This window comes from Oryza brachyantha, chromosome 2 (genome assembly GCF_000231095.2).
Source record: "Oryza brachyantha chromosome 2, ObraRS2, whole genome shotgun sequence".
NCBI classification, from domain to species: domain Eukaryota; kingdom Viridiplantae; phylum Streptophyta; class Magnoliopsida; order Poales; family Poaceae; genus Oryza; species Oryza brachyantha.
This window is the reverse complement of record NC_023164.2, coordinates 7,833,388-7,851,536: the sequence shown is the minus strand read 5'-3', so window position 1 is coordinate 7,851,536 and position 18,149 is coordinate 7,833,388. Positions and strand designations below refer to the sequence as shown.

The 18,149-nt window shown below is 42.8% G+C and overlaps 1 protein-coding gene and 1 long non-coding RNA gene across 2 annotated transcripts; both read right to left on the bottom strand.

Annotated features, from left to right (window-relative positions):
- Positions 1-1,324: 1,324 nt before the first annotated feature.
- LOC121053476 (probable choline kinase 2) lies at positions 1,325-9,656 on the bottom strand. The gene is made up of 2 exons (XM_040520429.1): positions 9,278-9,656; positions 1,325-1,441 (listed from the first exon to the last, which is right to left on the bottom strand). Exons 1-2 carry the CDS (start codon positions 9,542-9,544, stop codon positions 1,325-1,327), a joined length of 384 nt encoding a protein of 127 aa, XP_040376363.1. The 5' UTR covers positions 9,545-9,656.
- Positions 9,657-12,456: 2,800 nt separating this feature from the next.
- LOC121053657 lies at positions 12,457-13,942 on the bottom strand. Its single transcript, XR_005811195.1, has 3 exons — positions 13,746-13,942; positions 13,176-13,219; positions 12,457-12,719 (listed from the first exon to the last, which is right to left on the bottom strand). It is a non-coding gene; the product is annotated as an uncharacterized LOC121053657 (long non-coding RNA).
- Between the last annotated feature and the right edge of the window lie 4,207 nt (positions 13,943-18,149).

Genomic DNA, 18,149 nt, shown 5'->3' with positions numbered 1-18,149 from the left:
GAGCGACGTGAGTTGATGATCTGCGAGGGCAAGGTACGAAGAGAAAAAAATAGTAATAGGTGGCATTAATGTAAATACAAGTATTAGAAGGGCATAAGTGTCTTCCATGCATATGAAAAGGTATGGAGAGGTATTACTTTGTTACGTTGTATTGTTTTAGAGACCGAGTTACGTTCACTTCATAGGTAGGGTTTACATGTTTTTAGTTATCATACGAGTAAGTCGGGAGGTAGAGAGAATTGAGGGCTGGCACATGCACGTGGCCGGAGTTAGGGGCGTCGGTAGAGGTTGGGCCGGAGGGAGGGGTGGCGGAGGAAGAGGAGCCAGAGGAAGTGGTCTAAGACTACAGTAGTTCGCCGTTGGCGGAAGTAGTCCAAGACTGCATATGTTCGTCGATATCGATATATAATAGTAGTATAGTTTTGTTTTGCAAATATTCATCTTTGAAACTGTTTTATTGCTAGTTCGGTACGTAAATCTTCTCAACTTTTTTCTTCTTTCGATCTGTGATTACCCGATGATGTCTCGCGTGACATAGGGGCGTGACCGGAGGTTGGTGTGCCAGCGGAGGGAGGGGCAGCAGACAAAGAGGACTCGGAGGAAGTGGTCCGGGACTGCAGAGTTTCCATCTCCGTGGTTGAAGTAGTTGATTGGGTCTTTTCCTTATTTTTCTATGTTGGTGTCATGCAATCTACTATGTACATGCTTAATCTTTCTTGTTTTTAAAACAGACATGCTTGATGACCAATTACTAAACACATATATATTGATTAAAATAATATATATGAGGCATGTATATAATTTAATGTATATACATTAAAATAATAAACATATCCATTAAAATAAAATACATATACATTAAAAATATAATTAAATTGGTATATTTCTATTTTATGCTTGGAAATCATAAGAAAAACATCATAGTTCATCAAAGGATGGACCCACCAAATCGTCGTTTAAATCGGTGACTAACTGGAAAGAATTATCAACATTGCGCAAATATGATCTATACCACGTAAAATAGACTGAAGTTTAGAAACCGACGAAACCACAATGACCGAAGATTGAAACCCAAATAGTATACAATGTAATTTCTATCCGCACCACGTAATTTATATTTTATGTTACTTCCAAACCTACTGGCGCGGTGTCACGCCTAGAAATTTACACCAATTTCCGAACAATTGCATGTATTAAATCTCGGTCTAAGAATCAACCCGAGTACACACTATGAGAAATCAATACACAGTTTCACGACTTAAAAACAAATAAAAACAATTATCTATCGAAATATAGCGGAAAAGAAAAACAAGACTAGAAACATCTAATCTTCAGCTTGGCGATGATGACTCCACACCACAGGCATTCTTGACGGCCGCGGACTGAACCTCACTTCAACCTTCGAAAGTACCTCCATCTGACAAAGGCTTTGGCACATGCTCTGGTGGGGAAAAATTAAGCAAGGCTGAGTACGAACCACGATACTCACCGACTAACACCCAAGAGATGAAGAACAATGAATGCAATAGGGAATCAAGGATAGCCTAGGTTAATTTTGCATAAGTAGTATTTATTTAGCAAAATAAAAAGTAAAGTAAACATTTGAAATAATCATCCACTGTCCAACGTTACACCACGTTGCAATAGGCCCAAACCGTTGTCGAACGTTACACCACGTAGCGACAGGGTCAATCCTCTGCCCAACGTTACACCATGTTACGACAGACCCAATCCACTGCCAACGTTACATCACGTTGATAGGGTCAAACCAATTTCAAATTAATCAGGTTATTAAGGTTCAACTAATCCCAATGAGTCTGTCAGTTCGCCACATAACCGTGGACACGACTATTCGAATAGTTTTACTCTAATTAGAGGTGTACAACTTTACCCACAAGACATGGTTCCACTACACTTAAACATGCGCTGGTGTCTTGTAGTCCATGTGTAGCTGACTACAATTTAGTAGCCCACCTCTCTTCTCTCTCCTCTCTTATCTCTATAAAATATGCTTATAGTTGGCTTATAGCCTGCTATTGTACCTGCTCTAAGACTTTTAGGGTTTTTCGAGAACCGGTCCTTAACTATCATGGGCACGACTCTCAAAACCATGCACCCACAGCCTACCATAAGCAATATTTTAGTTGTATTTAATTCATAACGGGAGATTAATCATGATCAACAACTGCTATAAAGTCTATCATTAATTATTTAAGAACATGTGAGCTAGTTGAACCAAGCATGACTAAGCATTGTCTAATCCTAATTCTAGTCAAATTAACCCTGAGATGACCATAACAATATTTGGGAAATCAATGGATATAAAGGTAAATGCCCAATAGATAAACATATAAAAGTAAATTTACATAAAATAATGCATGTTTGAAATTAAAGCAGAGAATTTTATAAATATAGGTTCAATATGATCAAAGACGGGTGCCACTTGCCTTGCTCTGACCCACGAGGAACTTTGGTGACGATTTTGAGGACGATCGGCGCTATAATGGGCAAAAAAAACCTACGACAAACAGGCAAAAACAAGCTATAAAGCTGAGAAAGAAACTATTTTTAATGGATTATGTATTTTTCTGGATTTAATAAAATTTGAATCGACTAAAACGGAGACTAGATGAATTAGTTATGAATTTTAGAAGTTTAACTGTATTTTAAGCTAAACAGAAAATCCTTAATGAATTTATTACGTAATAAGTTGGAGGAGTGACGTCAGCATTGGAGGATGTGCTGACAAGTGGGGCCCACTGGACAGTGAGACAAGGGAAAAAGAGGGGCTGACAGTGGGGACCAATTCGCAGAGAAAGCGAGAGGGAGAAGAGGCTGACAAAGTGGGCCCACAGGCCAGGTAAGAGAGGGGTGGGGAGAACTGACGGGCTGGGCCCACCCGTCAGTGAGAGCAAGAGAGGGAGAGAGGACTGGCGCTGACCGAGCGTGCGGTGGATGGCAGCGCTGGTGGGCGACGCGCGAGGGGGGGGGGGGGGGGGGGCGGTGCGATGAGTGCCAGCGGGGGCGCATCTACGACGACAACGGCTCGGCACGGCGGCGGCAGCAGCGCGGCGACGGGCGGCAGGTGGCTAAGCGCGTGTGCGTGCGCTCGGCGGCGACGCGTAGCGCTAGGGCAGCGGCTGAGTGGCGACAAGCAGCGGCGACCAGCACGCGCGGCAGCGGCGCGCTAGAGGCTGCGGTGGCCAAGAGGGGCGACAACGCAAGGAGGTGACGGCGGCCAAGGCCGAGCAGGGGTGACGGTATGGGCAAGCGGCGCGGCGGCGGGGCAGCGCCGACGTGGGCGTGGCGGTAGGGGAGGAAGGGGAACGGGAGACCGAGGCGGCGACGAGCGCGGCCGAGGATAACGGAGGGAGGAGGAAGGAGAGAGCGAGAGCTCACCGGCGATGACGACGTCGAGGAGGAGGAGCGACAGGGCGATGCTTGGCGGCGGGGATCGGCGTTTGGCGGTGTAGACCGACGACGCGACGATGCGAGAGGCGACGCAGAGGTAGATCGATGGCGAAGCGGCGACCGAGCGGCAGTGACGGGCGGAATTTGGCGGCGAGGGAGGCATAGGAGGAAAAGGGGAGGACAGCGACACGACTGGGGGATTTATAGGGGAGGCGACGTGGCGGCGGCGCGCGGATTGCGGCTGACGGGTGCGGCCGTGATTTGTGGCGGGATCGTGGTGAAATCGCGGCGTGAGAAGAGCAGCGGGAATTGCGTGTGCGGGATGGCGCCGGTGATCGCGACAGTGATTGCGGGCAGCGCGCGCGACATGGTCGGGAAGCGACGGGGTCGCAGCGCATGCGTAGGCACGACGCGACCGAGCGGCAAGGCAGAGGCGAGGCGCGGCCGCAACACGGCGGGCAGAGGCGCGGGTGCGTGCAGCGACAGCGATGTGGCGAGGTGGCGCGACGACGCGAGGCGGCTTCCGCTAAGCGTGGCGGCGAGACGCGATGCGGGTGCGGGGAGCAGCAGGCACACGGGCAACGCACGCGCGGACACGGCGGACACGCGGGAGACGCGCGCGCGAACTTGGCAACGGCGAGACGGCCCCTCGGCGAGGCGCGTGCGCGGCGAGGCAGGCGTGCTGGTGCGGACGCGGGACGGAGGGAGCGCGGCTAGAGGACGGGGACGACCCCGACAGGTGGTGTCCACCTATCAGTGAGCTAGGGAGGGGGACGCGGCCTGGACTTGGCGTGAGGGGAAGGGGATCGGCTGGGCCTCGGTGAGCGGGAGAGAGAGGAGGGAGGCGGGAACGAGTGGGCCGAGAGTTGGGTCGGCCCAGGAGGAGGGGAGTGGAGAGGGCTGGTCGGGAGAGGGGGAAGTGTGGGCCGGCGGGGAGGAAAGGGAAGGAGGGGAGATGGGCTGCCGGCCCACCTGGCTGGAAAGAGGAGAAAGAAAAGACAGAAAAGAAAAAAGGGAAAAAGAGAGATAGAAGGAAGGGAAAAAGAAAAAAAAGGGGAAAAGGAAGGAGAAAAGGGGAAAAGAGAAAAAAAGAAATTACCTCTAATTTTGCCAAGTTTTATTGAATTTATGTAAGCAAATTTTATTCTCTGAAATTAAAATTAAATCATGTTAATAATTAAAATGCTTTTGGGACATTTTAGAATACCCGAAATACTTCCAGTTGATTAAATGAATTTATACACTATTTTTCTCCTAAACTTTAATTAATAATTTATTTTTAAATTATTATTTAATTAACTTTTGGCTAGGGTAAAACTCTGGTCGTGATACGCGGTACCTCACGGTATCTTCAAATCCACTTCCATGGTAACTTCCAATACATTCTTAATTTGTTGGACATAATTGCCCTTATGATCAATTACCTTTCATCGTGGATCATATCTGCCATTTTAGGTATGAAAACACGGTAAAAAGTCTGGTATTTTATACACCACGAATACCGACCGAATTGGAGTATTCTGACAGCATGGGCTAATTTCTTACGTGAGACGGCGGTGGGTGGGATCTACCATCTGCTTCTTTCACTGGCACATAGACCCCGCATCAGCTTCTTAGCGAGGGGGTGAAAGGTTCGTTATAGGCCGGGGCTCACGCTGCCCCCTTGCATGGTTTGAGATTTGCTTAGGTCCAATAAAAAATATCTTGAGGTACCAAATCGTTTCTTCATCATTAGATATAGCTAAGTAGAATGTGCACTGTTAGATCTAACGATCAAAAATAATTTAGTACCGCGAGGTATCGATACCTCAAGTTACTTTTTGTTGAACTGAAGCAAATCTCGCATGCTCCGCCGGATTTGTCGTTGAACGCGGATGAACCGAAGCGGGTCTCGGTCATTTTTTAGAGTTTTACTCCCATCCTTGCTTCTGTACCTCAAGGTACCGGTATCTCGAGATACCAAATCGTTTCTCACCCTTGGATCTAACTATATTGTAGGATGTGCACTGTCAGATCCAATGATCAGAAACAATTTGGTACCGCGAGATACCGATAACTCGAGGTACAAAAGGAAGGGTGTGGTGTGAGTAAAACTCCATTTTTTTATCATCCCATTTCTTGAGTCTCCTACACGTGTCACTTAATTTATATTAAGAATGTATAGTACAAACATTAGGAATTTATATTGTGAATAAGGAATTCACAATATAGAAGAAGTACATGTAGTGGGTCAAATCCTAAGTAACACTACGCATAGGTAAATGAATTTTAATAAAAAAAATTTAATGAAATCGTTAGGTACGTGCGGTTGGTTTCTATCTGTCTGACCGTGTGTTAGAATACGCATTTACGGATTATGTGTACCCCAATCGGACAAAAAAACATCAGAATGCAAGATACACGGTGAAGAGGAAGCACCGCATACCAAATGCAAACGTTTGCCACCATCGATCTGTCACCAGCAGGATGTAAAAATAACTTATCCATTGGCACTGAAATGCAACGCTGCCTTTTGAAATGCAGCTTCTAACCTGTTCAGATTTTGTATGCAAGCAGGGCAGAAACATGCATAACGGGCAAAACACTAGTACTGTTACATGACTCCAAAATGCGTACTCAAGCTCACAAGATGAGTCATCGATCACGATCGGCAAAAATACATCAATCAACAAAGCAAAGATGCATGCATGACGCCACGAAACTGGCAGAAAAAATATGATCGATCAGCTAAACTGCATCTCGACCAGAAGGAAATCAACATGCAAATTAAGCAAAAATATGCTATGGACCAAGTTGATCTAATGCCAGGACACCGTACTAGTGCGATGCTCTGATTAACAAACAAATGCAAGCCAAAATGTTCAATGCTGATCCAGTACTAGTTCATAAAAAAAGCAACCAAGAAAATCCCTCTTTCCATGGGATGAAAGGAACCCTCGTACACAGCGATGTCAGCTCAACGACGAACGAACTAAACTCTCGGATCGACCGCTACCGAAAGGAAAGGAAAAAGAAAACGCCCGTACAAGCAAACTCCGATCAGCAGCAGGGTGAACAGAACCGAACAAGACAGGACAGAGAACATGGACTAAATTGCTAGTTGGGGTGCCTACATCGATCTACCTGGTTGCTGTCGTGCTTGCAAGATGGGAACACGGAGATGATGGAGGTGCGATGGTGTCGCAGGATCACCGGGCTGGGCATCGCTCCTCACGGAGCGGCGTCGTCGATCACCTGGTGCACGATCTCCTCTTCGGCAGCGATGGCACTGCGCAGGATCCCCTTGAGCTTCCACGCCTCCCTCATGCGCCTCCCTCGGCGCGGTGCCTCGTTCTGGCAGAAGCGGTGGATGCGCACGGAATGCTGGGCGTCGCCGATGGCGCCGTTCAGCCTCATCTCCGCCACGACTGCGCACGTAAGGGCGTGGCGCCGGCGGTAGCTAAACTCCTCCCACGCCTCGTAGTCCTCTCCGATGCCGATGTAAGGGACGCAGTCGACGAAGAGTGTGCGGGCGCGATGATGGTCTTCAGACACCGCCTTGAAGATGACCAGGACGTCCCAGAGTGTCCCAGTGACCGGCGGCGCGATGGCGGACACGCTGGCGGCGAGGTCCATGGCGGCAGCGATCGCCCCTGGGAGCACCGGCGCCTCGGAGAACACGCTGGCGACCAGCTTCGCGGACGCTGCGAGGGTGGCCTCCGGGTCACGGCCATTGAGCGTGGGGACGACGGCGAACGCGTGGGCGACGACGATCTTAGTGTCGTGGATGTCCTCGCGGACCAGCTCGGCGGCCTTGTAGAGCGTCGCGCGTCCCACACGCACGGTCGACCACCCGGCCACCTCCAGTTGGAACCCGACAGTCACCAGTGCGGCGGCCGCCTCCTGCGCGGTCGCTATCGCGTCCCTCACCTCGGCTGGCACCGCCGCCACAGCCTCCGCCATCTCCGACGACTCTCTCAGTTTTTGTGCGTGCGTGCTTCTGTGCTGTGCGAGAGAGGGAGAGAGATTCCGCGTTCGTTTCATGCCGATATTCCCGGCGTAAAAAAAAAGTACAGGATTAATTAATTATTAATTATTAAAAAATATAAAATAGATTAATATGATTTTTTAAAACAACTTTTTTAATACATCGTTTAATAGTTTGAAAAATGTGCGCGTGGAAAACGAGAGGTTACCTCCCTGGCCGCGGCGCGGAAAACGTAATAATAGGTTAGTACATGATTAATTAATTTTTAAAAAATATAAAATAGATTAACATGATTTTTTAAAATAACTTTGTTATAGAATTTTTTTAAAAAAAATATACCGTTTAGCAGTTTGAAAAATGTGTGCATGAAAAATGAGAGAGGTAAGTTAATGCGTGAAAAATGAGAGGGGTAAGTTAACTTACCTCCTGGCCGCCGAACGCGGCCATGTGAGAGCCTGAGAGGTAGGAGACGAGCCCCGTATTTATACACCACGGATACCGGGCGGCGGGGTGGGATGGGCTTGACGAGATACTGGTATTTTGACGGCGTGCTACGGTGGTGAACTGGTAATTTGTCGATGAGATTTACCGTCTGCTTCTCTCACTGACAACATGGACCCCACATCCAGCTCGTTGGAGACGGCGCGTGACGAGGTGAAATGTTCGTTACAGGCTGGCCCCACACTGCTCCACCGTGTGCGCGAAGATTGCGTTGATCGGGATTCCTCGGTGGGAGATAATTGCTATTTTGCAACAAAGGTCTTGTTTAGTTCTCAATTTTTTTAAAAAATATCATATCAAATTTTTAAACATCTAAATAAAAACATTAAATATATACAAACAAAAAACTAATTACATAAGTACGGAAGAAATCTTAAGACGAATTTTTAAGCCTAATTAGAAAGTGATTAGACATAAGTACTACAGTAACCAATATATGCTAATGATGGATTAATTAGGCTAAAAAATTCGTCTCGTGGTTTCCGGCCGGAATCTGAAATTTGTTTTGTAATTAGACTACGTTTAATCAATATGTATCCGAAAATTTAATGTGATGTTTTTGCAAACTAAACACCACCAAAGCCGAGCGGATTCACTGGAATGGCCATGGATCCGTCGGCTTCGCTAAAAGGTCTCGTATCCGGTGGCTTTGCTCTAAAATGGCTATTATAATTATTTTTATTCACAAAAAAATCTAAGTCAACCAATCAACAAAAATTATGACCAAATTACCCTCCGTTAATTAGAGAAACCCATTTGGATTTTTTTTGCTCAAGACCGGCCTCTCTCTCGCGTGCGCAGGCGACGAACAGGAGGCACGGCGACTCCCTCGCCGGCGAGTGGGCCCCCGATCGCCGCTGGCCAACTCCCCCGCCGCCCCGCGCCTTGGTCGCCCGAGGCCGACCCCTGTCGCGGCGCACGTCGCCGGGCGTCGGCCGGGCCCGATCTGTGACCTGGGCGCACCTCGCCACCGCCGGCCGGTATATTTTTGGATGCTGCATTTGATAGCAAGTAAAGAAGTACTGATCTTGGCTTCATACATGCATTTCTTAGAGAAAAAAGCTACTGATAGAACAATTTTGCAATTTGTATTGTCAAAGTGAGCAGATCAGGTCACAAACTAACCATTGGCTTAAATTTATACAACAATTTCGCAGATCAGGCAACAATGTCATCACCAGAAGAACATTTCAAAGAAAGACAGCTTACTAATATCGATATGGCGTTACCTACTACGCGAATCCCTGATGCATGTTGAACAAGATTGCAAACGGCCTCCGAATTAGGAAACGAAATTATGCATCCAACTTTTAGATTTCAAGAGCAACGAGAAATACTACTTGCCGCAAGCACAAAAAGACAAGAAGGCAAAGCACGAGAAGGCTGAGAGATGCTCACCCTGGTGTGGATGAACTCCTCGACGCGGCCGTTGGGGAAGCGGCCGAGGAGGCGGGGGCCGTGGCCGTGCCGCGACATGCACTCGAACGTGCGCACCTCGGTCTCCCTGTCGAAGAAGACCTCCACGCCTTCCCTGTACACCCTCACCGGCTGGGCGGGAGGAGACGCCGAAGGAGGGGACGCGGGGGCATATGCGGCGGCGGAAAGGCAGCGGTGGACGAGGAGAATGAAGATGTGGATGTAGAGGTAGATTGCAACTGGGGGCATGGCCGTCACCGGAGTTGGGGTCAATGGGCGGGTGGCCGGCGACGGCGTGTGAGTCAGTCTGAGTTGGCGACGGGACCGGCGGCGGGATCCTGTGATCACCCTAATCCCCGCTTAGGGCTATACCCTTTAAACACTCACAAATTACAATAATGCCATAATATTTTTTTATCCATATTGCCCTTCTACTTCATTAGTATATAATTTAATCACCACACTGTTAGCCTATCTCATCCATTGGATTAGACTTAATGAACAGCTCACGTACACTAGACTTTACCTTAAAAAAAATCCCAAAATACACTTTAGGTTAATCTATATCCTAACCATTCTCATACTTAATCCTTCTATAGCAACCCAAGATAATAAGACGCCAAAGCTTACAACGTTGTTTTGATACTCATATTTATGAGAAAGTAGTGGAAACTCAAAATGATGCATTGTAAATAATGCATAATATTCGATCATCAGTCCCTGATTGGTCGATACATTCAAATCTTGATTGTCAAAATCTTAATTAACACTGAGAAGCTGATGGTGTTGTAGGAGTTTCTTGATGAGCATGGTATGCTTCAAGGTTGTGACAGGAAATGTGTCTAGATGAGCATAAGACATCAGTCCTACCAAATTTTGGGCCACCAATTAATCAATCGCTTACAAAAAATTAAATTCATCAATCGATTTTACAAGATGTTAGATTGTAATCGAACAGAATCAAAGGAAACCTATCAAATTAACACGTAAGCAACCAACATATATTTTCAAACAAATCTAATGAATAAAACCAATTAATTAATAAATTTAAAAATTTAAACCATCGACAAATAACAAATCTATCAAACTTTTTTTTGGCACCCACTACCTATTGAGAAAGAATCTATTGACAAAGAATCGACTGAGGGTATGTACAACACTGAAACAATGATGGTCTATATATATTTATGTTAGATTATTTCACACGGCATCATTAACTCAACAAAAATTAACTCAACAAAAACACAGTTATTGTCTCTTTGTTCATCTACAGTTGGGGCACGTATTTTCAAATTGTATGTAATATTTTCTAGAGATAAACGTCGTACATTGGTTGCACGCGAAAAATAGAAGACAAAAAATAATTTGTTAAATATTATACTAACAAGCAATTACAACTTGACTGTGTTTAGCATCTGTGTATATCAAATACTACGTAGACAACTGTTGTGGCTGCTGCTCTGCCTTACTCTGTGTTAAGAATCAATCACAGATATCTCATCACACGGATCGTCAAGGGGGAAGAAACACAGGATTAATCACATAGATTAGTTAAGAATTAGTAACATGGATTAGTGTTAATCGTTAGATTGGATCCATATTTTTCTGTTTACCCCTTTTATAGAAACCGACATTCTGCCCTGTTGACGTTGGTTCAACATTTGTATAAATAGACAACATCAGTTGATAGAAAGCACACAGTTCATTCATTTGTTTCCTCTTGATTACACCCACTCAAAACACGTTATCACGATCATATCAAGAAGAGACGAAAGAACTCCAAGAAGGTGAGGATGGATCCTGACTCACCGTCGATCATGACTGCCATCCTTCTCGGCGTTCCCCTCACACGCCGCGCTCCACTGCTTGTCAATGCCGCCTGCCTGGCGGAGAACCGTGCGCAGCACAGGCGCATTTTTGGCCGCCGCCGTCGCCGAGGTCGCCACAGTCGTCGTCGTCCTCGCCGTGGGCGTGGCAACCGCGCTCGACGCATCATCGCGGACACCCAGCGCCGCGAAGCCGGCAACGCACCAGCACCGGCCGCATCGGCCTCTTCTTCGATGATGGCGACAGCAACCACCCTTCCGGTGCCGCCTCCTCCGCCCGTCCGCACCCGTCGCCAACTCCGGGATCCTTCTCACTGGCGGCTGGACCAAGGGAGGGCCCGGCACCATACGCCTTCCTCGAGGCCGGCCAGGCCGGTTCAAGCACAACCACGGCTTCACCAGCTTTCCCGGCGGCACACCCGGCGGATCCGGCACCGGCGACTCCATCGGTCTGGGAGCGTCGTGTTCGCCGCCGGAGCAACACCACCGTGGAGTACGGTCTCCGTCCGGGCTCCTGGACTTCAACACTCCAGAGGCTCTCCAACGAAGTCCGTCCATGCAGCTTCAATGGCGAGGCCGCTCCCTCCGGCGAAGGGGGCTTCTATCCTCGCTAAAAAGCAGCAGAAAAGGGGGAGAGGAGGAGGCAGTAGTAGGTTGCAGACATGCAAAGTAGAGCGAAGGAGACGAGGACTGCTATACTAGTACTAATTAAAGCCTCTCTCACCCGTGAACTTTAAATGCTGCACAAAGACCGAAACTTCACATGGGCATCTAGCACTGCAGGCTTTTTATTCCCTAATAGTACTAGTACTTTGTTGACTATTTAATTGTTTAACTTGTAATTAGTACAGCAGCCAAGCACTAACAAATCCTTTGGGATTCTTATGTAATTAGCGCTGCTTATTGTGTTACGAAGTAAAATAATACGCAGTGTATGTGTGGCAAGACATCTAAGAGCAAGTTCAATAGTATAGCCAGCTACTGGCTATAGCTCATTTTATAGCCAATGCTAAAGCTAACTACTCATATAATAGGTTGACTGTTAGCAGACTACATCTAATAAATAAAATAATTAATTATAAGTAGTACATATGAGTGTGTAGGATCAAGGGTGAAGTGTATCATTGCAGCCATTTTATTGTGACATTAACATTTGTATGCTACAAAGTAGTCACGAAATATAACAAAGTTCACACACTTCAGACCACATCAACCAAAGTTTGTGTAGACCACATCAACCAAAGTTTGTGTTATGAGATGAACAGTAGTAGTTCTCCATAGTATTAAAATAATACAAGGCACTACAGATAATTGAAAGACAATAGCAACCAAGTAAATTAATGCATAATATCCTCCCAGGTCTAAACAGAAGGACATAGTAGTGCAAGATTAAATAACCGACAAGGTAATAGAGGATAAAGCAAAACGTACTTAATGGTTCACAAATCCAAAAGTCACACAAACAATGTGACATTAAGCAAAATACATAAATATGATTTCCAATAGATGAGATAACGATTTCTTCATCATTCGTGTACGTACGACCCATGATTGAACCATTGCATCATACGACCATTGCCTGAAATATCATCATCTTGCTAAAAAAAAGACAGATATATCATACGACACGTTCATCGTGTGCTTAATAAATGAGAAACTATTAATCATCTTTTCCATGCAACCACAATAAAATAAGTAACTACTGCATTCTTTTTCCGTAGTACAGGATAGGATAAATATGATGAAGGAGATATTAATTGAGTGTGACTTCAATGCAAGTTTATATTAACGGTGATGAAGGAGATATAAATATAAACAAGTTACTGCAGCGCGAGTTCTTTCAAAGAAATAGTACAGAGATAATTAATTGAGAGACCCATGACCATTATGTGACAGTATATCCAAATACATAAACAAGTTCATTCAGTATGAGTTCCACATGTAAGAGCAGTAAGAGAATGATATGCTACTGTCTCCCAAATAAGAAGAGAGAATCACTTAACTATGGTGGCAAATAGTCTAGACTAGGAGTAAATTTAGTTCATACAAGTTACCTGTAAGAAGTGCAGCACCATGAATTCTACAGCAGAACATGTTCCTAAAATGCATTAGACAAGGGTTAATTGACAAATCTATCTTTCTCTCCGCGTGGTCCCTCTGAATCTCGGATTTTCGGACCCTCTCCTATCTCAGAGCCAAAATCACAGCTCACTGGCCCTGGTGCGAGACGGAATGAAAAGTTGGTTCATCTAGGCCCTATTCAACGTAACCAGTGGTGACCCCAATATATAACTAGTTCACGTAGGCTTAAACTAGCATTCGATGTGGTCCAAAACGTGGATGAAAGGTCGATCGGTGAGGTGGTTAAAACACACCCCATTAAAAATTAAGTGTGGTAAAATATACCGTTTTGCAAATCAAGAGGTGTATTTTAAGACTAGGCAAATTATGTAATAGTTGAAACCAAGTGATATTGATTTGTTTATTTTGAAAAATGAAAAAAAAAACGCATGAAGATCCATTTAATTTGTATGACCGTGTAAATGGATAGGATGGAAAAAAGAAGAAAAACCAATGATTTCAAGAATCAAAATAGAGATGACAGGTCTGGGCCATATACTGACCTACAGCTCCCCGTGACGGCGAGACACCACAGTACCCCACCCGCCGGCTGGCTCGATCAGCGCTGGCCGCCGGCCTCTCGCCTTGATATATATTAGCGGCACCGCCGGCGGCCGGCGCGAAAGCAAGCAAAAACTCGGCGAATTCACCTGCTGCCTGGGCGCAGCTGCGTCGTCGAAGTCGCAGGCGCAATTGCCTCGCCCAGATGAAACGCACGCAGAGAACGCTCTCGTTCGATGTCACCTGCAGGCGGGCCCTTGCGCGTGACCGTGTCCGCTACGCGCGCTGCTCAACTGAGTCCTGAGTGCCCAGCCCAGCCCAGCCCAGCCCTCCTCAGTAGGGTTTCGTTGTAGATGCTTATCCCATATACTACTCCCTCCCTCTCTCCCTCCGTTAATTTTTCACATGTTTGGCTATTCATCTTATTTAAAAAAATTTACATCATTATTAAATTTTTTTATATTATTTATTTATTATTAAATATGCTTTTATGTATATATATATAGTTTTACATATTTAAAAAAATTGAAATAAAATGAATGGTCATGTTCAAAATATCAATGGTATCAAATATTTAAATATTTAAGTACATACTATATACGTGTGGATTAGTTCTTTTTTTCTTTACCCCAGCTGTAGTCCAAAAGTTTGTCTACACCATCCAATAGTGGTTAATGCGCTCTTTAACTTGCTAGCTGTGTAGACTTCAAAAAAAAAAAAACTTGCTAGCTGTGAGCATGATTGCCTAATTAATGAAAACAATATCACTTGCCATATAATATTCGAATTATAAGGGCATGTTCAATGGTAGAGCCTATCATGGGCTCTATCTAAAGTCACGTTAGTAGAAAAAACTTTTCATACAAAGAATAGTCTCTCAAGCTGACTATAGACTAATTAATTCCTCGTTTGCATTCCATCTAGTCAGCGTTTCTGATTAGAGTCAGCACACATACAAAACAGATTTTATGGTTGTCTCCTTGTTTTATGCGCCAAGAGTTGATGTTTTGCTGACTCCATGCATAACAACCAACTTTCTCTCTCCTATCGTCTCTCTTCCATGTCAGCGAGCATACAACAATAGAGACGACAATTAGAGACCTTTGTACGTGCCCTAATGTTCAGCCAAATCTTTTCAGGTGGAGTCAGATATGTTTTGTTAATCGATATATATCATCTAGAGACGTGAAGCGTATACAAACATAGAATTAGATACGGTTTTTTAATCGATACCCTAAAATAAATTGTTACTCTACTTTTCTTTTTATCCACCAACAGGTAACGAAATTCTCTTCCATAAATGCTAATAGTCAATTACGAGCCATTATCGTGCATAACAATAATGTTTCTCTTTTCTCTTGCTCTCTAAACAATGTCATCATTTTTGCTTATGTGGTGACGAAGAGAATCAAATAATAAAAGTCTTTTTACAAACCCATAGGGCATGATCAAAGATAGAGCCTAATATTAACTATTCTTTTATCCACATCATTAGCAAAACTTATCATATATAAACGCATGTATAAAGGTGGATGCAGGTACGCTCTCTTAATCAGTAAATAAAATACTTCATTTGTATTTTAATAGATAACTTTGATTTTTTTATCACATGTTTGATCATCCATCTTATTTACAAATTTGTATAAATATATGAAAATGTAAGCTAGAAAAAATATAGTAATAAATTCAATTAAAAATGATAATTACACAAGTATTTTCTGAACAATAGAATGGTCAAAACTCAAACGTACAATAAAAAGTCAACATCATCATGTATTGAAATATACATGGAGTATTCTTTATTATACCTCTTTCCTTTTTATCCGTCCCATGCAATAAAATTTTCTAAGTCATTGTCGTGAATATCAACAACTTTTTTCTTTCATCCCCTCCCTTTTGTCTATATCATCATATTTGTTTGCATGGGTGAAGCCAAAATCTGATTATGAGGAAATTCATATTGACTAATAATTATGAAAAAACACAAAATATATGTGATAATACAAAAGAAACAGTAGATAGTTATACCGCATATGAAACATGCATATTATAAGCAGTGATAATTTTATACGAACTAAAAATCTAGGTAAATAATTAGATACAAAAATTACACATAGATAAAATGAGAAATAAATTATATATCTTTCAGTTATTAACTACTACATTCGTTCCAAAAAATAGCAAAAAATTAGCTATCTATTTGGTCGAGCATTTTGTCTAAATACATAGCTAGAAAATTGTCATATTTTAGAATGGAGATATAGTAGCATTTTAGAAATTTAAAATTAAAGCGAATAGACAAATTATACATATGGATTGAGGTTTATTCATAATTAAAATATTAGTCAACAACTTATGCAGACAATATATAATTATTATATTTTTAAATTAAAATACACTAACATAATTATTTTTTTTTGGAGGAGAGGGGGTATGTTGCGGGTAGGGATGAAAACGGCTTGGAAATGGATAGAAACCACCTTTACCGTTTCTGTTTCTATATCTTTTCTAGAATCAGAATCGAAATCAGAAACCTCGGATGCAAATATAGAATCGAATACGAAAACAAGATGAATACGAATCGATGGTAAAGGAAATTTATCGCACTATAAAAACCCTCAAACCAAGTTTTTAATTTTTAGATAAAAAATTCCAAACATTAGCAACTAACCATACCGCTTTTTATCATTATAACAAAGTTCACAGATCACTTTGTTAATGATTGTCTCAATACCAAATAAAGACTATAGTTTATAAATTATTAAAAATTAAAATACACATATCATAGATTATTACAAAGTTTCTATATCATATTACAAAGCAAAGTGTAAATCGTACAAGTTATTACAAAGTAAATTGTTTATGTATATGTTTTGACTAATTAAAGACTTAGCATTAACTTGCTGAAGTGGACTGGGTTATTTAGTTCAATATTCTAGATTTAGATTTATGGCATATAGGCCTATAGAAATTCCGAAAAAAATTCTAGATAGTCTCTGAGAAAATTCCAAAAAAAATTTCGACCAGTTCCGATTTCCGACAGACAGTGCCCTGGATGTATTCATTTCTGTTTCCTAGAAAAAAATTCGAATCCATTGTCTCTGATTAGTTCCAAAAAAATTACGGCTGGCAATTTCCGTTTATAAAAACTAGTCCGGAATTCAGAAATATTCCGAACCATTTTCATCCCCAGTGGTGACCTACCATTAGGGGAGGCCCTTGTTTCCTTATGTGGTGATAAAGAGAGTCAAGTAATAAGTATATTTTTACTCTTATATGCACACTAGGAAGATACCCCCGTGTTGCAGTGGTAATTTCTACCACCTATTATTTGAGAAAGAATCACAAATAATTTTAAAATAGATACTCGATATATATTATTAATTTAGAGTATAAGTCAAACTGTTTATTGAATATACTAAAATCATTGCTAAAATACGGTGAATATAATAAACGTTAAGATGTTCGCAGTCAAATGATTTAGGATGAATGTGGGTATTTTCAAGTTCTGATGGTATACTGTTGTGGCATCTTACAAAATCAACTTACCACACATACAGTTGTATAGAACTCCCCATCGGCAATGGCTCATTTTTCTGAGAAAATACGGTCCGTTGTGGATAACTCATTCGCAACGGCTAAAAATGTAGCCTGTTTTAGATATGCCACTAGGAATGACCCGTTACGGATATAAGATTATCTATAACGGTTCGTAATTATGGGCCGTTGCGGATGATCTGTAATGAGATAGAACCACGACCCATCACGGATGAAAACATATCGATAACGAGTGTCGTATGAGAAAACGTTACGGATAACTGACCTAATCTATAACGGTTCTTAACTATGGCCCATTACGTATAAGAGTTATCCATAACGGTTGATAATTATGACTCATTACGAATGAAAACATATCGGCAATGAGTGTTGTAGACGAACCGTTATAGATAACTAACCTTATCCGTAACGGGTCATAATTATGGCCTGTTGCAGAAAGTAGTTATCGGTAATGGTCGGAAGTTATAGCCCATTACAAATGAGAAAATACCCATTTAAAAAAAATGATACTTTTATTTTTAAAATTGTTTTGGATGGAGATATACCAAATAGGAAAGTTACAGATTTCGATAAGATCTATAACTTTGTTATTCAAATTGTTTTTATTTAGGATTGTTTACATGCTCAAATATGTGTTACAAAATAGTAAATCTATTTTGAAAAACGAATTTTGAAATCGTAGAACATGGCTAGATCTTGAGTTGTAATTAAAAATTTTCTCACTTGACATCTATTATATATATAAAATAATAGAAAAGAAGGCACCATGGTTACTTTTATGGGCTAGAAAATCTCACGTTAATCGAAGGAAAATAATTATATATAAAGTAATAGAAAAAAAGGCACCA